The sequence below is a fragment of the Melanotaenia boesemani genome, chromosome 22 (assembly GCF_017639745.1).
Source record: "Melanotaenia boesemani isolate fMelBoe1 chromosome 22, fMelBoe1.pri, whole genome shotgun sequence".
NCBI classification, from domain to species: Eukaryota; Metazoa; Chordata; class Actinopteri; order Atheriniformes; family Melanotaeniidae; genus Melanotaenia; species Melanotaenia boesemani.
In genome coordinates this window covers 1928257-1955197 of record NC_055703.1, presented here as the reverse complement: position 1 = coordinate 1955197, position 26941 = coordinate 1928257, and the positions used below count along the sequence as shown (strand labels likewise).

The 26941-nt window shown below is 44.7% G+C and overlaps 1 protein-coding gene across 6 annotated transcripts in view; it reads left to right on the top strand.

Moving 5' to 3' along the window:
* ankrd6b (ankyrin repeat domain 6b) overlaps positions 1-26680 on the top strand; it is a 47869-nt gene extending 21189 nt beyond the window's left edge. For 2 of the 6 annotated variants that reach the window (XM_041975977.1, XM_041975975.1), the window contains exons 4-15: positions 9512-9610; positions 9976-10074; positions 11235-11333; positions 16066-16164; positions 17105-17182; positions 17252-17356; positions 17574-17687; positions 18628-18798; positions 18936-19088; positions 21509-21622; positions 25364-25652; positions 25744-26680. In XM_041975977.1, the coding sequence (XP_041831911.1) occupies positions 9512-9610; positions 9976-10074; positions 11235-11333; positions 16066-16164; positions 17105-17182; positions 17252-17356; positions 17574-17687; positions 18628-18798; positions 18936-19088; positions 21509-21622; positions 25364-25652; positions 25744-26324 (2001 nt within the window). In that variant the 3' untranslated portion in view covers positions 26325-26680. The remainder of the gene's footprint in view (positions 1-9511; positions 9611-9975; positions 10075-11234; positions 11334-16065; positions 16165-17104; positions 17183-17251; positions 17357-17573; positions 17688-18627; positions 18799-18935; positions 19089-21508; positions 21623-25363; positions 25653-25743) is intronic. The other 4 variants (XM_041975981.1, XM_041975976.1, XM_041975979.1 and 1 more) reach the window with 3 other exon arrangements.
* The last annotated feature ends 261 nt before the right edge of the window (positions 26681-26941 follow it).

The following is a 26941-nucleotide window of genomic DNA, read 5'->3' as shown; positions in this document are numbered from 1 at the left end:
CACGCTACACACGCCAAACACGCTACACACGCCATACACACTACACATGCTAAACACACTACACACGCTACACATGCTAAACACGCTATACACGCTAAACACGCTGCACACGCTACACACACCAAACACACTAAACACGTTACACACGCCAAACACGCTACACACGCCAAACACACTACACACGGCTACACACGCTACACACGCCAAACATGCTACACAGGCTAAACACGGCAAACACACTAAACACGCTACACACGCCACACACACTACACATGCCAAACATGCTACACACGCTAAACACGCTACACACGCTACACTCACCAAACACACTAAACACACTACACACGCCAAACACGCTACACACGCCAAACACAAACACGCTAAACACGCTACACACGCTAAACACGGCAAACACACTAAACACGCTACACATGCCAAACACGCTATACACCCTAAACATGCTACACACGCCAAACATGCTACACACACTACACACGCTGAACACGCTAAACACACTACACACGCCACACACGCCAACCACACTAAACACGCTACACGCGCCAAACACACTAAACACGCCAAACACACGCCAAACACACTAAACACGCTACACAAGCCAAACACGCTACACACGCCAAACACACTAAACACACTACACACACCAAACACACTACACACGCCAAACACACAAAACACGCTACACACACCAAACACGCTACACACGCCAAACACGCTACACACGCCAAACACAAACACGCTACACACGCTAAACACTGCAAACACACTAAACATGCTACACACGCCAAACACGCTACAAACACTACACACACTGAACACGCTACACACACTACACACGCTACACACGCTAAACACACTAAACACGCTACACACACTACACACGCTAAACACACCAAACACGCTACACACACTACACACGCTAAACACGGCAAACACACGCCACACACGCCAACCACACTAAACACGCTACACACGCCAAACACACTAAACACGCTACACACGCCAAACACACTTTTTTGTTTTCATACAGGGTGCCAAATCTTTTGAATTGCTTGAAATTTTAATTGAGATTTTAATAATTTCTTAAGCGATAATAAAAAGTCCAACATCTTCTAAACTAGGTGACCTAGTCACTTCAAACTATTCTATTCTATTCTATTCTATTCTACAGTCATTTAGCAGACGCTTTTATCCAAAGCGACTTACATTTGAGAGTAAGAACAACACGGATGAACATCATCATTAAGTGATAGTCAGACTGCTTTGAGTCCAGTTGGACCAGGTGCTGTCATGTAGTACTAAAGGCAGTGCATATAATTTTTTTTTGTTTTGTTTTAGGTTTTTTTTTTGTAAGTCATTTTGTTTAAATACAAGATCATGATTTCATCCCACAACATCATCTTGGCCATAAGTGCAGCAGCTTCTTCAGTACTTGGTTGAACCAAAGAGCTGGACAAATCTTTCTAACTCATTCTGAGTAGAAGAGTTAAGCTAAGTGTGGAAATGCTCCTTAAACAACTGAGTCTTTAGCTTGCTTTTAAAAGTGGTTAAGGATTCTGCAGATCGGACGGAGTTTGGTAGATGGTTCCACCACAGAGGAGAAGAGTCTAGCTACTGATGTGGCGCCACCTTGTGGTGGGAGCACTAGGCGTCTTTCACTGGCAGAGCTTAACTGTGGAGAGGGGGTGTAGCTCTGGATTAAGGAGTGGAGGTAGAGCGGAGCCGTTTGGGTTACTTTTTTGTAAGCCAGAAGCAGAGCTTTGAATCTGATGCGCTGCAACTGGAAGCCAGTGGAGAGCGATTAGCAGCGGAGTGACATGAGCTCTTTTGGGCTGGTTGAAGACCAGACGTGCTGCTGCGTTCTGGATCATCTGCAGAGGTTTAACTGAGCATACAGGCAGGCCAGCCAGTAAGGAGTTGCAGTAGTCAATGCGAGAAATGACCAGAGCCTGGACCAGGAGCTGGGCCGTGTGTTCAGTCAGGTAGGGTCTGATCCTCCTGATGTTGTAGAGAGCAAATCGGCAAGATCGAGCAACCGAGGCAACATGGTCCTTAAAGGTCAGCTGGTTGTCTACCATGACACCAAGATTCCTGGTAGAAGACGTAGGCACAAGCGTGATAGAGTCAAGCTGCACGCTTATCTGTGGCGGTAAGGAAGGATTGGCTGGAAAGACAATAAGCTCAGTCTTGGACAGATTTAGCTGAAGGTGGCGATCCTTCATCCATGCGGAGATATCAGCAGGGCATGTATAGTAAAAAGAGAAGAGGGCCAAGCATCAAGCCCTGAGGCACCCCTGTTGTCAGGTCATGTGATCTGGACACTCCCCCTTGCCAAGATACTTTGAAGGATCTTCCTGTGAGTTAGGAAATAAACCACGAGAGGACAGATCCTGAGATGCCAAGCTCCGAGAGTCTGGAGAACAGTATATGATGGTTGACCGTGTCAAAGGCAGCAGACAGGTCCAGCAGTATAAGGACTGAGGATTTACCAGCGGATCTGGCAACCCGTAGGGAATCAGTAACTGACAGGAGAGCAGTTTCAGTAGAGTGACCCTGCCTATAGCCAGACTGATATGGATCTAACAGGTTATTGTCTTGGAGGAACTGTGAGACCTGACTGAAGACGGCACGCTCTAGTAGTTTAGACATGAATGGAAGCAGTGAGACTGGCCGGTAGTTTCCAACCTGGGCTGGGTTGAGTGTGGGTTTCTTCAGCAGCGGGGGAACCCGAGCTTGTTTGAAGGCAGAGGGAAAGACACCAGATTTAAGAGAGGAGGTGATAATATGAGTTACTGCAGGTTGGATTGTAGGTAAAATCCTCTGCAGGATGTCAGAGGGAACAGGATCAAGAGGACAGGTTGTGGGTTTTGAGTTGACTAGAAGTTTAGAGACTTGGTCCTCATTTAGAGAGCGGAAGGAGCAGAGTGAGGCACCAGTAGCTGGTTTGGTAAGGCTGAGTTGGTCAGGCTCAGTGAATTGGTTACTGATGGTAGCGACCTTTTCAGTGAAGTAGGAAGCAAACATTTCTGCAGTCAGCACAGTGGGAGGCTGAGCAGGTGGTGGAGATAGAAGAGAGTTAAACACCATGAACATGTCGTGTGTTGGGAGCATTGCGGATCTTGTTCTGATAAAAGGCTATCTTGGCCTGAAGCAGATGATCATCCAAACGAGACACAACTCTTCCTGATTTTCTTCAAGCTGAGTCCCAGTCAAAGATCAACCGCTTGAACTGAAAAATAGGCAGAACGCTTTAATGTTAAAAAATTAAACAAACTGTTCAAAATGAGTTGAAGTATCACCCTAAAAACCAGGTAGTAACATTACTGTGGAGTGTGTATGAAGAGTTCTGCCATTGTTTGTTATGGTGTTCATGCTTTTGCTGCCATGTTGAAAGTCTTCATGTTTGTTAAATATGTTCCTACACTCATTAATATCTCAGTTAGTAGTTTTGTTAGGAATGTGGCATGGGGCAGTGTGTGTGTGTGTGTGTGTGTGTGTGTGTGTGTGTGTGTGTGTGTGTGTGTGTGTGTGTGTGTGTGTGTGTGTGTGTGTGTGTGTGTGTGTGTGTGTGTGTGTGTGTGGGAGACAGGGGATTTGTGGTAGGGAGCCTGTGCCCCAGTAGAGCTTTATGCCTAGCAACGCCCCTGGCTAGTCCACAGCGCTGGTTAACCTGGAATAGGGCTGGGCGATTAATCGATAAAATCGATAAATCGAATTTTCCATTTCTGGAGATTTTTTTTTATGAAAATCTGTATTTTTTTCCACAGTTAGTTAGCAACAGATTTAGCCCTCCCTCCACACCAGGACTCTTCCTGTCATCTGTCTGTCTCTCTTCCTGTCATATGTCTGTCTCTCTACCTGTCATATGTCTGTCTCTATTCCTGTCATATGTCTGTCTCTATTCCTGTCATTTGTCTGTTTCTCTTCCTGTCATCATTCTGTCTCTCTTCCTGTCGTATGTCTGTCTCTCTTCCTGTCATATGTCTGTCTGTCTTCCTGTCATTTGTCTGTCTCTCTTCCTGTCATCTGTCTGTCTCTCTTCCTGTCATATGTCTGTCTCTCTTCCTGTCATTTGTCTGTCTCACTTCCTGTCTTCTGTCTGTCTCTCTTCCTGTCATTTGTCTGTCTCTCTTCCTGTCATATGTCTGTCTCTTTTCCTGTCATCTCATATGTCTGTCTCTCTTCCTGTCATCTGTCTGTCTCTCTTCCTGTCATATGTCAGTCTCTTTTCCTGTCATCTATCTGTCTCTCTTCCTGTCATATGTCTGTCTCTCTTCCTGTCATTTGTCTGTCTCTCTTCCCGTCATCTGTCTGTCTCTCTTCCTGTCACATGTCTGTCTCTCTACCTGTCATTTGTCTGTCTCTTTTCCTGTCATCTGTCTGTCTCTCTTCCTGTCATCTGTCTGTCTCTCTTCCTGTCATTTGTCTGTCTCTCTTCCTGTCATATGTCTGTCTCTCTTCCTGTCATTTGTCTGTCTCTCTTCCTGTCATATGTCTGTCTCTCTTCCTGTCATTTGTCTGTCTCTCTTCCTGTCATATGTCTGTCTCTCTTCTTGTCATATGTCTGTCTCTCTTCCTGTCATTTGTCTGTCTCTCTTCCTGTCATCTGTCTGTCTCTCTTCCTGTCATTTGTCTGTCTCTCTTCCTGTCATATGTCTGTCTCTCTTCCTGTCATATGTCTGTCTCTCTTCCTGTCATTTGTCTGTCTCTCTTCCTGTCTTCTGTCTGTCTCTCTTCCTGTCATATGTTTGTCCCTCTTCCTGTCATTTGTCTGTCTCTCTTCCTGTCTTCTGTCTGTCTCTCTTCCTGTCATTTGTCTGTCTCTCTTCCTGTCATCTGTCTGTCTCTCTTCCTGTCATTTGTCTGTCTCTCTTCCTGTCATCTGTCTGTCTCTCTTCCTGTCATCTGTCTGTCTCTCTTCCTGTCACATGTCTGTCTCTCTTCCTGTCATCTGTCTGTCTCTCTTCCCGTCATCTGTCTGTCTCTCTTCCTGTCATCTGTCTGTCTCTCTTCCTGTCATATGTCGGTCTCTCTTCCTGTCATCACTGTCTCTCTTCCTGTCATCTGTCTGTCTCTCTTCCTGTCATCACTGTCTCTTTTCCTGTCATTTGTCTGTCTCTCTTCCTGTCATCTGTCTGTCTCTCTTCCTGTCATTTGTCTGTCTCTCTTCCTGTCATATGTCTGTCTCTCTTCCTGTCATCACTGTCTCTCTTCCTGTCATTTCTCTGTCTCTCTTCCTGTCATCTATCTGTCTCTCTTCCTGTCATTTGTCTGTCTCTCTTCCTGTCATCAGTCTGTCTGTCTTCCTGTCATATGTCTGTCTCTCTTCCTGTCATCACTCTTTCTCTCTTCCTGTCATTTGTCTGTCTCTCTTCCTGTCATTTGTCTGTCTCTCTTCCTGTCATCACTGTCTCTCTTCCTGTCATTTCTCTGTCTCTCTTCCTGTCATCTATCTGTCTCTCTTCCTGTCATTTGTCTGTCTCTCTTCCTGTCATCAGTCTGTCTGTCTTCCTGTCATATGTCTGTCTCTCTTCCTGTCATCACTCTTTCTCTCTTCCTGTCATATGTCTGTCTCTCTTCCTGTCATCTGTCTGTCTCTCTTCCTGTCATTTGTCTGTCTTTCTTCCTGTCATATGTCGGTCTCTCTTCCTGTCATCACTGTCTCTCTTCCTGTCATTTGTCTGTCTCTCTTCCTGTCATCTGTCTGTCTCTCTTCCTGTCATATGTCGGTCTCTCTTCCTGTCATATGCCTGTCTGTCTTCCTGTCATTTGTCTGTCTCTCTTCCTGTCATTTGTCTGTCTCTCTTCCTGTCATATGTCTGTCTGTCTTCCTGTCATATGTCTGTCTCTCTTCCTGTCATATGTCTGTCTGTCTTCCTGTCATCTGTCTGTCTCTCTTCCTGTCATATGTCTGTCTGTCTTCCTGTCATTTGTCTGTCTCTCTTCCTGTCATTTGTCTGTCTCTCTTCCTGTCATTTGTCTGTCTCTCTTCCTGTCTTCTGTCTGTCTCTCTTCCTGTCATTTGTCTGTCTCTCTTCCTGTCATCTGTCTGTCACTCTTCCTGTCATATGTCTGTCTGTCTTCCTGTCATATGTCTGTCTCTCTTCCTGTCATCAGTCTGTCTGTTTGCCTGTCATATGTCTGTCTCTCTTCCTGTCATTTGTCTGTCTCTCTTCCTGTCATCAGTCTGTCTGTCTGCCTGTCATATATCTGTCTCTATTCCTGTCATTTGTCTGTCTCTCTTCCTGTCATCAGTCTGTCTGTCTGCCTGTCATATGTCTGTCTCTCTTCCTGTCATTTGTCTGTCTCTCTTCCTGTCATCAGTCTGTCTGTCTGCCTGTCATATATCTGTCTCTATTCCTGTCATTTGTCTGTCTCTCTTCCTGTCATCAGTCTGTCTGTCTGCCTGTCATATGTCTTTCTCTCTTCCTGTCATCACTCTTTCTCTCTTCCTGTCATTTGTCTGTCTCTCTACCTGTCATTTGTCTGTCTCTTTTCCTGTCATCTGTCTGTCTCTCTTCGTGTCTTCTGTCTGTCTCTCTTCCTGTTATTTGTCTGTCTCTCTTCCTGTCTTCTGTCTGTCTCTCTTCCTGTCATTTGTCTGTCTCTCTACCTGTCATTTGTCTGTCTCTTTTCCTGTCATCTGTCTGTCTCTCTTCGTGTCTTCTGTTTGTCTCTCTTCCTGTCATTTGTCTGTCTCTCTTCCTGTCTTCTGTCTGTCTCTCTTCCTGTCATTTGTCTGTCTCTCTTCCTGTCTTCTGTCTGTCTCTCTTCGTGTCTTCTGTCTGTCTCTCTTCCTGTCATTTGTCTGTCTCTCTTCCTGTCATATGTCTGTCTCTCTTCCTGTCATTTGTCTTTCTCTCTTCCTGTCATCAGTCTGTCTGTCTGCCTGTCATATATCTGTCTCTATTCCTGTCATATGTCTGTCTCTCTTCCTGTCATCAGTCTGTCTGTCTGCCTGTCATATGTCTGTCTCTCTCTTCCTGTCATCACTCTTTCTCTCTTCCTGTCATATGTCTGTCTCTCTTCCTGCCATCTGTCTTTCTCTCTTCCTGTCATCACTCTTTCTCTCTTCCTGTCATATGTCTGTCTCTCTTCCTGTCATTTGTCTGTCTCTCTACCTGTCATCTGTCTGTCTCTCTTCGTGTCTTCTGTCTGTTTCTCTTCCTGTCATTTGTCTGTCTCTCATCCTGTCTTCTGTCTGTCTCTCTTCCTGTCATCACTGTCTCACTTCCCGTCATTTGTCTTTCTCTCTTCCTGTCATATGTCTGTCTGTCTTCCTGTCACATGTCTGTCTCTCTTCCTGTCATATGTCTGTCTGTCTTCCTGTCATTTGTCTGTCTCTCTTCCTGTCATTTGTCTGTCTCTCTTCGTGTCTTCTGTCTGTCTCTCTTCCTGTCATATGTTTGTCCCTCTTCCTGTCATTTGTCTGTCTCTCTTCCTGTCTGTCTCTCTTCCTGTCATTTGTCTGTCTCTCTTCCTTTCATCTGTCTGTCTCTCTTCCTGTCATCACTGTCTCACTTCCCGTCATTTGTCTTTCTCTCTTCCTGTCTTCTGTCTGTCTCTCTTCCTGTCTTCTGTCTGTCTTTCTTCCTGTCATCTGTCTGTCTGACAGATTTTCAGTGAAGTGACCCTTCAGTCACGCCTGGGATTTAGCTGTACGTATAACTGCAGTGAGAAATGCTGCAAACCCTCGTTAAGAGACAACCTTCATCAGGGGAATTATTCCTGCCGTGGATCCTGTATGATAAGGATCCAGATGGAAAGAGATCACGGTCATGATCTTCTTCCGGCCCTCGACGAAGGCAGACGCTGTTCTTCTCTCCCTCCTCCCCACTATGCCCTGCTACTTGTCCTGTCATCTCTGAAACTCTCTCTGCATTTCTGTTCTGAATCTAGAATCTAGAACCATGGATTTGATCAGTTGGTCCCTAAATGCAATCGACCAAATTTATTTGAACCGGAAAACAGGCGTAGGGGAGCCTGCTTGTCCTGGTGGAACGTTTTCGGCTGGATATGTGATGGATTCCTGGGGAGTGTGGAAAGTCAAGTGCCTGTCGATCCTTTCTCTCGAGAACGCTGAAGATATCTATACATTCGGATTCATGATAACTGTGTTTCTGCTGTTTGGAGCGGGCAGTTTCCTGGCATATCTCAAAATTCGGACACTGTCGGCGGCCACTGGCAAGCTGCCGGATTTCTGTGCCGGTGTGTGTGGAGCTATGAACAATCAGCCTTTTGGAGTTGCAGGAGCTTAATCGTAAACTGGAGGCTATTCTAGCTCAGAACAGCAAGCTGGTTGTGATTCTGGAGCTCGTACGCGGGGTGGACACCAACTTGGAGAAGTTGTCGGCTCGGCTGGATGGAAATTGACCCATAAATTCGGATGATTGGAGTCGCCAGTGGGACCACTGAGAGACTCAAGGCAGACGAAACAGCTCTGGCCTGAAACTAAAACAAAGGCTGTTATCTGATTCGGCTCCCTGTACTGGCCTTGGATGGCTGGTAACAAAGTTCTCCTGGAAGGTTATGTTGATGGATGCTCCCCCACCCTCCCCCCACTCTCCTCTTGGGCGGTGGACTTTTCCTGGATCAGCTCCCAAGGACGCCCCACTATCATCTGGTGGCAGAGACTGGAGAAAGGAACTGGGAGGAAGTTCACAGGCTCACTTACTGCACACACACACACACACACACCACACTCACATACACCACTACATACACACCTCCCCCGATGATTCACTGCCTTGGTCGATCCTTTCCCCCTCCCTCCACTCCTGGGCGGCGGGTCGACTGGATGCGCTCATGTTCAGCTGCGTCCACATTTGGCCGCGATGGGCCGGATCCTGTTTGTGTTTACATGTTGTTGCTGTCTACTCTTGGACGGGTTGTACTGGAAATCATTTCGTTGTACCTGTGTCCTGCACTTGTATAATGACAAATAAAGACTCTTGAACTCTTGAGATGGAAAGAGATCACGGATGCATTGTGTTGCATATTTCTATGTAAGATATGAAGTGGTTTATATGGTGGAAAAGCTACGACATTATATGCTTTATTTTTGCTGGCATTCATCTATATAAACAAATAAATGTTTTTAATAAGTTTATTTATGTTTTTTAAGAGAAAAGATAAAAAATCGATTAAAATGGGAAATCAGATTTGGTTATAAAAAAATCGGAGATTTTATTTTTAGGCCATATCGCCCAGTCCTAACCTGGAGTCTACACAAGCTCTAAGTGGACTTAGGAAGAACGTGATGTGGAAGCTTTTAGATCTGTGAGCATCTTCCAGCAGCAGCAGCTGATCAACAACAGGAAGCCGCGGGTGGATGAGGATGCTGCTCTGGTTCAGCCCTGAAGGGGTCCGGTACATGTTCTGCTGGAACATGTACATGAGCTCTGGAACCGGTGGATGAAAAGGCCGGACCGGATCATCTCCGAGATCTGGGTGGATGTAAAGTCCAGTGTGTGTTTGTTTTTTGTCCCGTCAGGACGGCAACGCGGCCCTTCATGAGGTTTCCTGGCACGGTTTCAGTCAGTCCGTCAAACTGCTGGTGAAGGCTGGAGCCAACGTCCACGCCAAAAACAAGGTGAGTGGTCCGCACCACCTGGTTGCCTCCATGCGAACAGTCCTACATCACCAGTAGGGTACAGTTCTGACACATTAGGGCCTAATTCAGACTTTTTAAGACACCCGATGGTAAAAATTCTAAATACAAGACTTGAAAACATCAGAAACTTCAGAAATAAGGATAATAAAAAAATTGAATGTTTACATGACAGTTATTAAAAAGGTGATGATATTTAAATGAATCAGATCATACCGGACTCATCCGGGTGGATAAGAAGTAGTTCCTGCTCACTTTATTTCAGCATGAACACATTCTGCCTTCGTCACCATGGTGATCAGCCTCACCAACTGGATGCATGACGCTCTCCTCCTCCTCCTTTCCAGGCTGGGAACACAGCGCTCCACCTTGCATGCCAGAATGGTCACGCTCAGAGCTCCAAGGTTCTGCTCCTGGGAGGCTCCAGGCCCGACAGCAAGAACCATGTAAGTAAGCTACAGGGTTCCAGTGCTGCTTCAGCGGCCTGCTGGACCCAGTGCCATGGGTGCAGACTCGGGACACATTCACCCATTGTCCACCCATCCATCCATGTCAGAACCGGAACCGGAGTACACCTAGGAAGGTTGACAGCTAACAGTAAAATCAGGATTTATTTCCAGCCTTCAGTCCTGCTCCTTGATGAGTCTGCTCTTCCTGTAGCGGATGCTCACATGTACGAATCCAAGACAGCAGCTTGTTCCCTGAACGCAGCACATCAAGCGGTTTACATGGCACAGTCGCCTCTGAGTGACTGCCCTGGGTGGCCAGTCCCTGGCGGGGCCGGCGGCTGCTGATCTTGGCCCACTGGGGCCTGTGCCCCAAGACTGTGGGGGGCTCTTGCTGGGGCTCTCCTCTGCTGCCCTTCGGGTGGGGCTGGAGTCGTCTTCGTGGTGAGGGGGCTTGGGTTGGTGCTCCGGGTCTGCTGCTGAGGGCCCGGGTCTCTGGCCCTGGTCTGCCTCTGGTCTCCGTGGAGGCGTGGTCGCATTTGCATGATCTCACTTACCACTCTTCATCACTGATCACTCCTCTTCCTCATGCTCTGCATGCTGACACAGTCACTGAGTTGTCCAGTGGGTTTTAATACTAAGAGATAATTATTTATTTATTTTTTTTCCTGTGAGTTAGTATCTGGTCACTGTTATGTTTTTTTGATTTGGTTATTATTTAAAAACTCTTAATGACTAGTTTTTTTCTGTGTGTGTGTTTCTGCTTTTGTAAAAGTTATAGGAAATGTTCTGGTGTGTTCATGTACAGGTGTAACAGTTTGTTGTCTGGTGATGGTGGATTGAAGGGTCGTTTCCTTCTGTCTGTGATCTTTTTGTCTCCTTTCTTCTTTCCCTTTTGCTCTTTTCGCTATTTTCCATCTTTTTCTGTCCCCTCCGGTCAGGTCCAGCAAGATTACATAGATTCCGTGATTCAAAGTAAATAAATGAATCAGATTATCAAGAGGAGCCTTACCCATAGGCCTCCCCTTGGCAGAGCAAATTTGTTCAGCATGATACAGAAACCAGATTATCATTCTGCTGCTATGATGCTGGACAGGACAAGTTAAAAAAAAAAAAGATAATGAACTAACACTGATGACGTGGCTGCCTGTGTTTGCCAGGCAGGTGATACGTGTCTGCATGTGGCCGCTCGCTACAACCACGTGGCGACGATCCGGATCCTGCTGGGAGCGTTCTGCTCCGTCTCCGACAAGAACCTGGTGAGGCTTTTCTGTATCCTCTAATCATTCTGAGGAACATACTTTAATTTCCTGCTGTATTTCATTCGTTTTCTCATCATTTTACCAGTAAAAATACATTTTTACAGCTTTATTCATAAACATCTGGGATTCTTTGATTAGCTTACAAATAAAAATGGAACAATCTATGGTTTAATAACCCTTAAAACTCTAGCAGGCCTTCCTGAGGTCCACCACCTCCACCACGAGGAGCGGTGTGTAGCTCTGTGGGGTAAACTGTGTGTTGTTCAAGGGGTACGTCATTTGGGTCGTGGACAAGTTGTACTTAAACACAGCTTTGCATTGTTGGCAGTGAACTGAGTCATTTTTTAAATCACGGTGGTCCCACGCCGCACTTCGCCGTGACCCCTTCAAGATTAGGCTTCTTTTGAAATACACGGAAACCCGCAGGTAACAGAGTAGGCTCGTGGAGTTCAACCATTCAAACATTGCCTTCGTGTGGTAAAGTCTTTAATTACTGCCACATAGAAAAAGTCATTGCATTCCTTAGACTCACATTACGCAACAGAACATGTATTAGTTTTGCCAATTAAAAAAAATGTCAACGACATTCTTAACCCTTAAACCTCCAGCAGATCTCCTCGAGGTCTACCTCCTCCACCAGGAGGTAGCATGTAGCTCTGTGAGGTAAATGTGATGGATATTTAACCCTTTAGATGATCTACAGAAGTTTTCCAGCATTTCTATCCCGTCCAGGAGGTTTACAATCCAGCCACTAAATGTAGTTTTATTCAGAGACTCTATCTGGTAAATCCACAATGATCCATGATAACAGCATTATTTATCACATTTCATCATAAAAGCATCACCATCACTACTATGTTGCTAAGAGACCTCTATTTAGACCTGGACATGATGATGAAGCCACTTCCTGTCAGACTTTCCACCAATCAGAGAGCTTAGATTGACGGTAACGTCCAATCAGGAGCAGCCGAAGATCAACCAGTGAGCAGAAAGTTCTATGTGTGTGTGAAAAGAAGAAAAATAATGCTCCTCTATGGCTGGAATAAAGCCAAGAAGACGTTTCTGGTGCACGGTGGCGCCACAAAGCAGCTGAGCTGGAGTTGGTTTAGTGAGGATAGCAGGTAAATAGTAGCAGGAATAACTGGAAATGAGGAAAAAGTGGAAACATGGAAATAGTTTCTGTTGTGTGTTTGTTTCAATAACAATATTTTTTCTCCTGAAAGCCAAGACTTGAGAGAACGATGAGATGAGAAAAGGTTTGGTCACTGTTGATCTGTGTGTTATTTCTACAAAGTTCTGTTAGTAATAAATTCTGTTTTCTTCTTCTGGTCGACCTTTATGCTGCTTTATCTATTCATATATCATTTTACATCATTTTACCTCCCAGTCTGACAGCTGCTACACACTGGTTTATACTGGGATTAAAAGCTGCTACAGACTGGTTTATACTGGGATTAAAAGCTGCTACAGACTGGTTTATGCTGGGATTAAAAGCTGCTACACACTGGTTTATACTGGGATTAAAAGCTGCTACACACTGGTTTATACTGGGATTAAAAGCTGCTACAGACTGGTTTATACTGGGATTAAAAGCTGCTACAGACTGGTTTATGCTGGGATTAAAAGCTGCTACACACTGGTTTATACTGGGATTAAAAGCTGCTACACACTGGTTTATACTGGGATTAAAAGCTGCTACAGACTGGTTTATGCTGGGATTAAAAGCTGCTACACACTGGTTTATACTGGGATTAAAAGCTGCTACAGACTGGTTCATACTGGGATTAAAAGCTGTTACAGACTGGTTTATACTGGGATTAAAAGCTGCTACACACTGGTTTATACTGGGATTAAAAGCTGCTACAGACTGGTTTATACTGGGATTAAAAGCTGCTACAGACTGGTTTATACTGGGATTAAAAGCTGCTACAGACTGGTTCATACTGGGATTAAAAGCTGTTACAGACTGGTTTATACTGGGATTAAAAGCTGCTACAGACTGGTTTATACTGAGATTAAAAGCTGCTACAGACTGGTTTATACTGGGATTAAAAGCTGCTACAGACTGGTTTATACTGGGATTAAAAGCTGCTATAGACTGGTTTATACTGGGATTAAAAGCTGTTAATGACTGGTTTATACTGCGATTAAAAGCTGCTACAGACTGGTTTATACTGGGATTAAAAGCTGCTACAGACTGGTTTATACTGGGATTAAAAGCTGCTACACACTGGTTTATACTGGGATTAAAAGCTGCTACAGACTGGTTTATACTGGAATTAAAAACTGCTACAGACTGGTTCATACTGGGATTAAAAGCTGTTAATGACTGGTTTATACTGGAATTAAAAGCTGCTACAGACTGGTTTATACTGGGATTAAAAGCTGTTACAGACTGGTTTATACTTGGATTAATAGCTGCTACACACTGGTTTATACTGGAATTAAAAGCTGCTACAGACTGGTTTATACTGGGATTAAAAGCTGCTACAGACTGGTTTATACTGGGATTAAAAGCTGCTACAGACTGGTTTATACTGGGATTAAAAGCTGCTACAGACTGGTTTATACTGGGATTAAAAGCTGCTACAGACTGGTTTATACTGGGATTAAAAGCTGGTACAGACTGGTTTATACTGGGATTAAAAGCTGCTACAGACTGGTTTATACTGGGATTAAAAGCTGCTACAGACTGGTTTATACTGGGATTAAAAGCTGTTAATGACTGGTTTATACTGGGATTAAAAGCTGCTATAGACTGGTTTATACTGGGATTAAAAGCTGTTAATGACTGGTTTATACTGCGATTAAAAGCTGCTACAGACTGGTTTATACTGGGATTAAAAGCTGCTACAGACTGGTTTATACTGGGATTAAAAGCTGCTACACACTGGTTTATACTGGGATTAAAAGCTGCTACAGACTGGTTTATACTGGAATTAAAAACTGCTACAGACTGGTTCATACTGGGATTAAAAGCTGTTAATGACTGGTTTATACTGGAATTAAAAGCTGCTACAGACTGGTTTATACTGGGATTAAAAGCTGTTACAGACTGGTTTATACTGGGATTAAAAGCTGCTACAGACTGGTTTATACTGGGATTAAAAGCTGCTACAGACTGGTTTATACTGGAATTAAAAGCTGCTACAGACTGGTTTATACTTGGCTTAATAGCTGCTACACACTGGTTTATACTGGGATTAAAAGCTGTTAATGACTGGTTTATACTGGAATTAAAAGCTGCTACAGACTGGTTTATACTGGGATTAAAAGCTGTTACAGACTGGTTTATACTGGGATTAAAAGCTGCTACAGACTGGTTTATACTGGGATTAAAAGCTGCTACAGACTGGTTTATACTGGGATTAAAAGCTGCTATAGACTGGTTTATACTGGGATTAAAAGCTGTTAATGACTGGTTTATACTGCGATTAAAAGCTGCTACAGACTGGTTTATACTGGGATTAAAAGCTGCTACAGACTGGTTTATACTGGGATTAAAAGCTGCTACACACTGGTTTATACTGGGATTAAAAGCTGCTACAGACTGGTTTATACTGGAATTAAAAACTGCTACAGACTGGTTCATACTGGGATTAAAAGCTGTTAATGACTGGTTTATACTGGAATTAAAAGCTGCTACAGACTGGTTTATACTGGGATTAAAAGCTGTTACAGACTGGTTTATACTGGGATTAAAAGCTGCTACAGACTGGTTTATACTGGGATTAAAAGCTGCTACAGACTGGTTTATACTGGAATTAAAAGCTGCTACAGACTGGTTTATACTTGGCTTAATAGCTGCTACACACTGGTTTATACTGGGATTAAAAGCTGTTAATGACTGGTTTATACTGGAATTAAAAGCTGCTACAGACTGGTTTATACTGGGATTAAAAGCTGTTACAGACTGGTTTATACTGGGATTAAAAGCTGCTACAGACTGGTTTATACTGGAATTAAAAGCTGCTACACACTGGTTTATACTTGGCTTAATAGCTGCTACACACTGGTTTATACTGGAATTAAAAGCTGCTACAGACTGGTTTATACTGGGATTAAAAGCTGCTACAGACTGGTTTATACTGGGATTAAAAGCTGCTACAGACTGGTTTATACTGGGATTAAAAACTGCTACAGACTGGTTTATACTGGGATTAAAAACTGCTACAGACTGGTTTATACTGGGATTAAAAGCTGCTACAGACTGGTTTATACTGGGGTTAAAAGCTGCTACAGACTGGTTTATACTGGGATTAAAAGCTGCTACACACTGGTTCATACTGGGATTAAAAGCTGTTAATGACTGGTTTATACTGGGATTAAAAGCTGCTATAGACTGGTTTATACTGGGATTAAAAGCTGTTAATGACTGTTTTATACTGGGATTCAAAGCTGTTAATGACTGGTTTATACTGGGATTCAAAGCTGCTACAGACTGGTTTATACTGGGATTAAAAGCTGCTACAGACTGGTTTATACTGGGATTAAAAGCTGCTACAGACTGGTTTATACTGGGATAAAAAGCTGTTACAGACTGGTTTATACTGGGATTAAAAGCTGTTAATGACTGGTTTATACTGGGGATAAAAAGCATGTGGAGTTTACGGGTTAATGGTGAAAAATCTCCAGACGGAGTTTGTTGAATGCAGGAGTACGATTTTCTTCAATTGTAAAGAAAATGTGTTTTTCCCAGCAACACCTAATTCGTGTATCTTGCGTCCAGGTCGGGGATACTCCGCTACATGTGGCCGCCGCTCTGAATCATAAGAAGACTGTCCATCTGCTGCTGGAGGCTGGAGCAGACAGTCACATCTGCAACAATGTGAGTTCCTGCAGCTGCAGTTCAACTTCATACAGTTTTTATCCAGAGGAATTTCCACTGCAGCCCTTTGTCATGTCTACTTTCATAAAGTCTTTAACGATTATCTCTCTTTTTTTCAGTCTGACCTTCCTCTGGCATGGAGGAAGGGAGTCCTAGTGTTCACTGTGATTTAGAAAACACATTTTGCTTCAAGACAGATAAAAGTAGGCAGTGCCAGAAAATGTCCATCCTCCTCCACGTCTGCGCTTATGTAACTAAATGAACTTGATTGGTGGAAATGCTGGCAGTAATGGAAGGAAGCTGGTTTAATATGCACACAGAGAGGTGTGTGTTTCACACCGTTGGCTTGCAGTCCGGACAACCAGAGCTCCACTCATGTTTCTATTAAAGCACTCATTCAGGAGCAGGTTTATGCAATGATTTTATGTGGCTGCAGAAGAACTCGTGGCTAAAAAGGACAGCACGTTGGCTATTTTGAAGTAGTTTGATTCCAAGAGAGATGCAACAGTACAAACACAGGACATGCTGGATACTCGCGCCTCTTATCTCTAGTCTGCAGGCTGAAGGACACCACTGTACGGGTTGTGTTTGTGTCCCTGACCCATCGCTTACTAGGAAGAGGAAAAGAGTTACTAAAATCTAGAATTAGCTAAAACAATGCTACCAACGTTGCTAAAGGAACAAGTTCAGCAGAGGCCCATGCATGAGTATTTCTTCGAACGGTGTTCCATATGAGAAACAAGAGGCATCAGATTTAATTTCACGTAGATCATGTCATCCTAACTTTCTACAGTGTTACTGCATTTTGCATGTATTCCTGATGTCATGCAGACCTAGTGGCCAATCCATGCGTAAAAATGATATCTACTGTTCCCGGAACCACTCTTTCTAGTCCATGCCTTACAATGTGAAGACACACTGCTGGTTGTGTGTGTTGCAGGCAGGTCAGACAGCCTTGGACCAGGCTAGAGATCACAACAACCCAGAGGTGGCTCTTCTTCTCACCAAAGCTCCTCAGGTGAGAATGAGTCAGCTCTCACGATGCAGCTGTAGACATCATGATGACTTCCCTCCTCTGCGTGTTCAGGTCCAGAGCTTTGTGCGTGGAAGGAGTGTGAGGAAGAGGCGGGACAAGCTGAAGGCAGAAGGCAGGGCTCAGTCGGTTCCCAGAGGTGAAATGTTACCCTGCAAGGTAAATACAGAAGGGTGGAGTTAAAACAGTTAATGCTAAATGTATAGTCTCCATAGAAACAAAGAGCAGAAACAAGTAAATGAGCATGGACTCTAAACCATGGAGAGAGGAGGAAGGAAGATCCTATGTTTTCTATGTTGGACAATAAAAAGTTAAACCAGAAAACATCAGAAAATGCAGGTAGGCAGAGTATAAAAGCTGTTCCTGTTTCCTGCAGGACAGCCCATCTGGTGCAGACGACAGCCAGAGCAGCGACAGAGCAGCCTGCAGGCGAGCCGAGCCGACCCAGTCCAGCACCAGGAAGGGCAAGACCCGGAAGCAGAAAGAAAAGGTAAGCATGGAGAAGCTGCGGTTGCTGCCTCAAGCATCAAGCTCTGCTTCTTGGGAGTGTAAAAATGACAATGTCACTTTTATGTACAAAGCACAAGCACGGGCTAAATCCAGAACTTTCCTCCCACTTAACATCTGATCACGTCTCCTCCCAGTTAGGGATGGGAATCCAAAGCCGGCTCCACTCAGGAAACAGTTCTAAAGTTTCCAAACTACCGGAATTTTGGGCACTGGGCTTATCAAAGCTTATCAAACCTTATTGAAGCTTATCGAAGTTTATCGAAGCTTATCGAAGCTTTTTATACGAGGTGATGCAGCAGATCTGTGGCTTTGGCATCCAGATCAGTAGGAAGATGTTATTGATCTGATTCATTTTCTTTACATTGTTTGTGTGGAGTTGACAGATTCTAAACTCTGAGTTTACTCGGTTTAGATATTAAATAGAACATATTTTAACACCATAGATCTGTGATGTAGATATTGGTTTCTTCATGAATAAATCAGGTCAAAAATTAATGAGGGAACCAATAAAGAACTGGGATCAATAGCCAGAATTGATAATGGCATTGACTGAGGATGCTAACAGCACCATTTAGTAGCTCAGGTTTACCAATTATGATTATTTCTGTTTTCTTTTTGTTAAATTTCAAAAGTTCTATTCAGTCTTTTAAATTCTTTAAGCAACACAGCAGTTTAACAACAGAGTCGCCTTTTTGCTTTCAAAGGAACATAAATCTGCAGATCATCTGCAAAACAGTGATAGGAAACGCCATGCTTTCTAAATATAGACCCCAGAGACAACATAAAGAAAACTGGAGTGGACCTACGATGGATCCTTGTGGGACACCTGCTGTTTAGGAGTACTGAAACAGGAAGAGTCCTATCAGACAAACAGGACTGAACCAGAACAGAATCTGACTAACCTCACGTTGCGGTTACAGCCCTCGTTGTCCGACCCTCTTCGTCGCAGAGAGACCAGGCACAGTGAAGCCATTCACAAAAGGAAAAGTAAGCTGCAAGGAGCATTTCCTCATTCATCAGTGCCTCCACACAACTATAAAGCTTATCAGCTCTACACGCTGTACCGTGGCAAAGATGGCAAGATCATGCAGGTAAGAGCACAAACTCATTTTCTTTTCAAACAAAGTGAACTGGACCAAACAGATGCAGCCACTTTCTTACCTACAGATGGGGGAGGAAGCCCAAGCATCCAGCCTGGTACCGTAAATATCATTCGGTTGTATTGCAGGCTCCTCTGAATGGCTGCCGCTGTGAACCTCTCATTAATAAACTGGAAAACCAGCTGGAGGCCACCAAGGAGGAAATGAAGACTGAGATCCTCACTGTTCAAGACCTGATGAACAACAAGATGGGCCAGCTGGACCGCAAGAACATACACCAGGTAACATGCACACTACAGATCACTGCGTCTTCACGCAGATTATAAGAATCATGCACGATCCATCTTTTTACTTGGTTTAGTACAGGGGTGTCAAACAGATGGCCTGGGAGCCAAAATCGGCCCACTGGAGGGTCTAACTGCAAAATGTGAAAATAAAATGGAAGATATTACCGGCAATATTTTAATTAAAGTAACTGTAATATTTAAATAAATGTAGCTAATATTTTAATTTAAAAAAACAGATGGTAACAAATAGTATTTACAGGACATAAAGTATAAAAATATAAGAAAATATAAAAAACAAATTAAGAAAAAAAAAACTATCTCTCACCCTGCTGTGAGGTGCTGGATTGTTTCAGGGGCCTCTTTGCACAGTCTGCACCTGGTTCCTGCCTGGTGTGGTAGACCTGGGGTCCTGCCTGGTGTGGTAGATCTGGGGTCCTGCCTGGTGTGGTAGATCTGGGGTCCTGCCTGGTGCGGTGGATCTGGGGTCCTGCCTGGTGAGGTGGATCTGGGGTCCTGCCTGGTGAGGGGGATCTGGGGTCCTGCCTGGTGTGGGGGATCTGGAGTTGGTTGCCCTGGTCCCCAAGGCTTCCTCCTGTGCTGCCATGGTTACCCCCTCTGTGCTGTCCTTCAGTCCAGCCCTCTCTAGCCGTCGGTAGGACTTGTTCATCTCCACCCCCTCTGCTCTCTGTCGGTGGTACAGCCCATGCAGGGCTTGTCCTCCATGATGGTTCCTCCATTTAATTTTCCTCTAGGTTCCATTGCCTGAGACATTCACTCAGTGCTACATTGGGTCCATCTTCCTGATGAATTCACAGAGCTTGGATGTTTCATCTTGGATAGTGGCCCTCATGCTCACTAGTCCTCAGCCTCCCTCTCTGTGCTTAGTGTGTAGGCTCTGGACTCTGGATCACGGGTGGAACCCTCCATGCATGGTGAACAGTTTCTGTGTTTTAATATCTCTGGTCTGAACTTCCTCCTTTGACCAGCTTATTATCCCAGCGGGGTATCTGATCACTGGCAGGGCATCGCTGCTAATTTCCCGGATCTTGTTCTGGCCACTGAGCTGACTTCTTACCTTGCCTTACTCGTTGCAGATATGTGGCTGTGGCAGTTTTCCTTGTGGCTTCTTCATGGTTGCAGTTTGCTTGTGGTTTGCTAAGGTACTTGTAGCTCTCCTCAGCATCTGCTATTCTGTCCTCTGGGAGTGCAATGTCCTCTGTATGGACTACCTTCCCTCTCTTTGTTACCATTTGACCACATTTCTCCAGTCTGAATGACATTCCAATGTCCCTGCTGTACATCCTGGTGGTCAGTGAGTCCATGTCTCGCTCACTCTTAGCGTACAGATTGATGTCATCCATGTGGAGGAGATGATTGAACAAAATCATTGCTGCACTTCAAGAAAACAAGAGGAGATGAAGAGGTACAGTCTGCTGAATCTCCCTGAGAACAATGATGTGAGAAAGGAAGGTTGGATATAATCGCCCTGATCCTCCCAGAGGAAAAACAGACTCGAATTTATGACAGATCCTGTGCACAGAGTTGGACGAACAAGAGATGAAAAGAAGTCACGTCACATCTTCAAACGATTCACCTTCCGACACAAAGTATGGAGGGCTTCCCTCAACTCTGATGTGATGAAGAAAATGAATCTCAGACTGGCAGAAAATCTCACCTACACAGAGATGCTGCTGAAACAATATCAGGAAGGATCAGCTATGATCTTTCCCACGGCCTCAGAGTCCTGGAGGAGTAAATGGTAAATGGTCCGTATTTATATAGTTCTTCACTGTACCTGGAACGATACCCGATACCCTCTTGAGGCCCGATTGTAGCCAGTCGTTCTCTCAACTGTCTGGATGATGAGTCAGGATGAGGTCTGGACTCCTACTGGACCAGGATGAGGTCTGGACTCCTACTGGATCAGGATGAGGTCTGGACTCTGGACCAGGATGAGGTCTGGACTCCTACTGGACCAGGATGAGGTCTGGACTCTGGACCAGGATGAGGTCTGGACTCTGGGCCAGGATGAGGTCTGGACTCTGGACCAGGATGAGGTCTGGACTCTGGACCAGGATGAGGTCTGGACTCTGGGCCAGGATGAGGTCTGGACTCTGGACCAGGATGAGGTCTGGACTCTGGGCCAGGATGAGGTCTGTTGGAGAGTTTTTCTCTCTGCTTCTTGTTAATGACGTCTTGTGATTCTGAGCTTGTTTTTATTCATTCATGTCCAGACATTCATACACAGAAAGTATTCTCACAGCGGTTCAGATAAAAGTTCCACCACACACACATTCATACACACACATTCAAACAGGCATAAACTACATGCACGTTGAGGAAAGGCGTGAAAGACGCTGCAGTAAATAAACAAAACAGCATTATTGGATGTTTGTCATGTGACCGGCCATCAGATCCGAGCTCTGGATAAGATGATGGTGGAGAGGGTGTCTGCAGAGAGGAGCGAGTGTCTGCAGAGGATGGAGGAGTGGGCCCTGCAGGAGCGACTGGAGGCTGAGAAGAGACAGGTAACCCCAACAGCTGCTGTTGGCTGCACACGACAACAAAATACAACATGCAGTCAGTACTGTACAGTACAAACTGAACATGGATGTATTTATGCATGTGTCTGGATATTTTCCCCCAATAAGAACATAGTAAACATGCTATTCCAGCATGTTGGAGTTTATTTAGAACGGATGAATAAATAAAAATTATATCAATGCTACTAATGAATTTATATTTATATACTACCATCCATCCATCCTTCCTTCCTTCCTTCCTTCCTTCCTTCCTTCTTTCCATCCATCCATCCATATACCCTTCCATCCATTCATCCATCCATCATTCATCCATCCATCTACCCTTCCATTCATCCATCCATCCATCATTCATCCATCCATCCATCCATCCATCTACCCTTCCATCCATCCATCCATCCATCCATCATTCATCCATCCATCCATCTACCCTTCCATTCATCCATCCATCCATCATTCATCCATCCATCCATCCATCCATCTACCCTTCCATCCATCCATCCATCCATCCATCATTCATCCATCCATCCATCTACCCTTCCATCCATCCATCCATCCATCATTCATCCATCCATCCATCCATCTACCCTTCCATCCATCCATCCATCCATCATTCATCCATCCATCCATCCATCTACCCTTCCGTCCATTCATCCATCCATCATTCATCCATCCATCCATCTACCCTTCCATCCATCCATCCATCCATCATTCATCCATCCATCCATCATTCATCCATCCATCCATCCATCCATCCATCTACCCATCATTCATTCATCCATCCATCCATCCATCTACCCTTCCATCCATCCATCATTCATCCATCCATCCATCCATCTACCCTTCCATCCATCCATCCATCCATCATTCATCCATCCATCCATCTACCCTTCCATCCATCCATCCATCCATCATTCATCCATCCATCCATCTACCCTTCCATCCATCCATCCATCCATCCATCCATCCATCATTCATCCATCCATCCATCTACCATTCCATCCATCCATCATTCATCCATCCATCCATCTACCCTTCCATCCATCCATCCATCCATCCATCATTCATTCATCCATCCATCCATCCATCCATCCATCTACCCTTCCATCCATCCATCCATCCATCATTCATCCATCCATCCATCTACCCTTCCATCCATCCATCCATCCATCTACCCTTCCATCCATCCATCCATCTACCCTTCCATCCATCCATCCATCCATCATTCATCCATCCATCCATCTACCCTTCCATCCATCCATCCATCCATCCATCCATCCATAATTCATCCATCCATCCATCTACCCTTCCATCCATCCATCCATCATTCATCCATCCATCCATCTACCCTTCCATCCATCCATCCATCCATCATCCATTCATCCATCCATCCATCTACCCTTCCATCCATCCAGCCATCATTCATCCATCCATCCATCTACCCTTCCATCCATTCATCCATCCATCATTCATCCATCCATCCATCTACCCTTCCATCCATCCATCCATCCATCATCCATCCATCCATCTACCCTTCCATCCATCCAGCCATCATCCATCCATCCATCCTTCCTTCCTTCCTTCCTTCCATCCATCCATCCATCCATCCATCCATCCAGCTTCTATCCCTACTTATTCCATTGACTGGTTGCGGGGAAACAGGAAACAGGGTCCACCCTGGAGACGTCCCAGTCCATCCCAGTTTTTAACCCTTGTGTGGTGTTTGTATTTTTGTTACTTAGCCAGTGTTCGTGGGTCTGGTGGACCCGTTAGAGTTTTGGGTTTTCAAAACAACACAATCAAACAATTTTATGTGAAAATACTCAACAGATTTTTACTTAATCACAATTATAAGCCATATGAACAGCAACCATGGTTAATATTTGCCCTTTACCTTTTATAGAACACATTTGTGGATTAATGTGCAACTCGTTTTTTTAATAAAATGTAATATAAATATGAAAATCAGGTATAATCAAGTGAAGTGAGTGGAAAAAAACACATTTACAAATGAAGCAAGATGTTTCACAACTACTGATTTTATTCATTTGAACTTTGTTAGACATATAACTCATTTAGGTTAGTTTACATAACACAAGATGAACATATACAGTAATAATAACAGTCTCATCACATCAGCCCCACTGAATTCTGTTTACACAAGCCTATACAAAACATGAGGGGCAGAGTTTTACAGTGTGTGTTGCATATGTATTTGTTACACTTGCTGCATGTATATTGACTTTTCCTGTCAAACTTGGGTCCACACACTTCACAGCACTTCTTTTTGTTTTTGCTGGCCACAACCTAGAATAATGAAAAGATCGGAAATGTTACTAACACCTCTCTCTGTTGCAAAGCATACATGACATACTGCAACAGCATCACACACTGACTTCAGGTTCATCAGATGGTGGTTTTGTAGGTCGGGTGGATGGGGCACCAGCATTCTCCTCTTCAATTCTCCTCACAATGGCTGCAGAAGCTGGTGTTCGTGGAACATGTTTTCTTTTGAGGATTTTAGGTCTCACCAGTCAAAGAATATCACCAGCGGCCAGCGTAGGGTCCTCCTTTTGCAGCTGTAGACAGTCACCAGCTTGTCCATGTTGTCCACCCCTCCTTTTGTGACATTGTAATCCATGATGATCTCAGGCTTTTGATGCTCCTGGTCACAGATTCTCCTATCCCTATGCAGCGTACTCACAAGTAACTCATTCTTGCCTTTCTTTGGCACATAGGAGACCAGGGATGTGTCAGCTGTGTACACAAACTTGGAGGACTTGGCAGGCCTGTTCTTCATAGTCAGCAGTTGGGATGGGAGCTCAGATTTGTTTTTCCGTATTGTTTCCACCATGGTCAGTTTTCTCTTTAGGAGCTCCTGTATGAGGTAAAAAAATTGTCACAAGTCTCTGAGTCAGGTTCTGGACAACTCTCATCCCTTTTCTCAGGGGCTCCTCCATCAGGTTTCCCTGTGTAGACTTGTAAGTTCCAAGCATATGAGGAAGTGGCATCACAGGCAGCCCAGATCTTTATACCATATTTTGCAGGTATAGATGGTATATACTGCCTAAAAGGGCAGCTAAATGGCATCAGCTGCTCATCAATGGTGATATTAGGCCCTGGGTTGTAAAACAGGGGGAGGCGGAGCACCCACTTATCCCACAATGTCCTGATGGCAGCTAGCTACCACACTGGCAAAGCCTTTATTTATAGCATCACGCCCCTAATTTGCAGGTGGGATTGGGCATGAGACGGAGGGTAAAATGTGCGGGAAAGTAAGAGCAGACGTGTTGGTTGCAACTTTGTGTGGGAACAGGAGGGAGAGAAAACACCATCAGTAGCCCCAGAAAGGAGGAAGAGTGAAGGTACGCAGGACCTGTACTTTTCACACTTTATTATCCCTGGGTCCAGTGGACCCACACACCCTGTATGTAATATAAATGCGGAGGGTGGTGTACAGTATGCGGTCATTGAAAATGTGTTTTGATTTATGTTCTTCACAGATAATGAGCCAAAGCCAATGGATTTCAGGTTGAAAAAATAATTGTTTAATTTTTCTATTGATAAAAACTGAAAACGGGTCCCACAGACCCGAACACCATACAAGGGTTAAATAATATCATTTAGAAGCATAAATGATGGAATAAATGGATAATAATAAAAAAAGCCAATAAATAGCAAGTTAGGTATGTAGATAATGTGACATTGTGTGGTTGTGTGTCCTCTAAGCAGGCGTCTCTAGTCAGTGACCTGAAGAGCTGGTGTTTGTCCAAACTGCAGAACATGGAGTTTCGCATCACCAGGGACCCCGGCACCACCAAGCTCCAGCGCTGCTCCTCTCTATCTGAAGGTCTGAACAAAGTAGGCAGAGACGACCACACCCTGCCTCCTGCTGAACAGGTCTGCACAGATCTCCACAACAACCCTACGCTCCTGGAATCTGGCCAAGAGGAGCCCAGTGTGGCGGACAGCGGAACAGCCAGCCACTACTTTGTGGTTCATGTGGAAAGCTCTCCAGGTAAACATCTCCTTTCACAAGATAAACCACGTCCACCTGCAGGACGGAGGAGGAGTGGGAACTGAATGTTAACTTGGTCTCTCTCCCACAGATGCTGATAAGGCTCATAAAGAGGAAGTTACCTCTCTAGCAGCAGCAAAGAGCCCACTGTCCTCCGTCCAGGTGGTTCGGCCAAAGGAGCGTCCAGTGATCTCTGCAGAGGCCCTGAGGAAGAAGCCGGACCTGCAGAGCGTGGAGGAGAGTGGGGGAGGCCGCCACAGAGCCAGCAGCCTGTCTCCATCCACAGAGCGGCGCTGCAGCAGCAAGACCGAAGCAGGGCTCAGAGACCGGGAACGTGGCCGCGGCAGAGGCAGGCACCACAAGAAGCACTCCCAGACCAGGACTAGGTCCAAAGGGCATGCAGGGGTCAGGACCCTGGAGGTTTTTGGAGACCAGCCCAGTGGATCCTCCTTTGTTCAGGAGAGGGACAACATGCATGCTATGGAAGTGACCCAGTACTTCTTCGAGGCGGTGTCAACGCAGATGGAGCGCTGGTACGAGAGGAAGGTGCAGGAGGCTCGCTGGCAGGCCGATCAGAGGGCTCAGGCTGATAAAGCTGCTCTGGTGGAGAGGATCGCGTATTTAGAGGATGAGCTGCGCATGCTGAGGACTAACCCACACAATGACTGCTAACACACACCTCGTCTGGCTCTGAGAAATGAATAAAACACTACCCAGACACATGCAAGGTCACATTTCATTCACTGGATAAGAAGTGCTGTTACAGAGAGGAGCTCCAGCCCCAATCCCAAAAACATGTAGACACAAAGCAGGATCCCCTCAGCCCTCTTTATCCCCAGTAGACCATAAACAACATGTCAGATGATGAAACAGAGACATTTTACCATGGATGGAAAATATCTTCAGATTTCAGACAACTTTATTAACCCTTTTGGGACATTTCCTCAGAGAAATGGAAGCAACCCCCGCCGTGTTTTACTATCAGGAAAAAATAAAAAGAAGAATAATATGAAAATATAGTAGCTATAAAAATGTATGACTATATACAATGATATACATAAATATATAAATGTACATGCATATATATATATGTGTTGCCAGGTAACCTGGTTAGTTGTCCAATGCTTCTCCAGGTGTTTCTGGTTTGTACCAGGTACTTTTCCAGCCTTTTGTTGCTCCTGTTCCAACTTTTTCCATCAGATTCACTATCAGCTCATATTTTCATCACATGGTGAAATGTCTGTTTCATCCTCTGAGATGATGGTTATCTGCTACTGGGGATTAAAGAT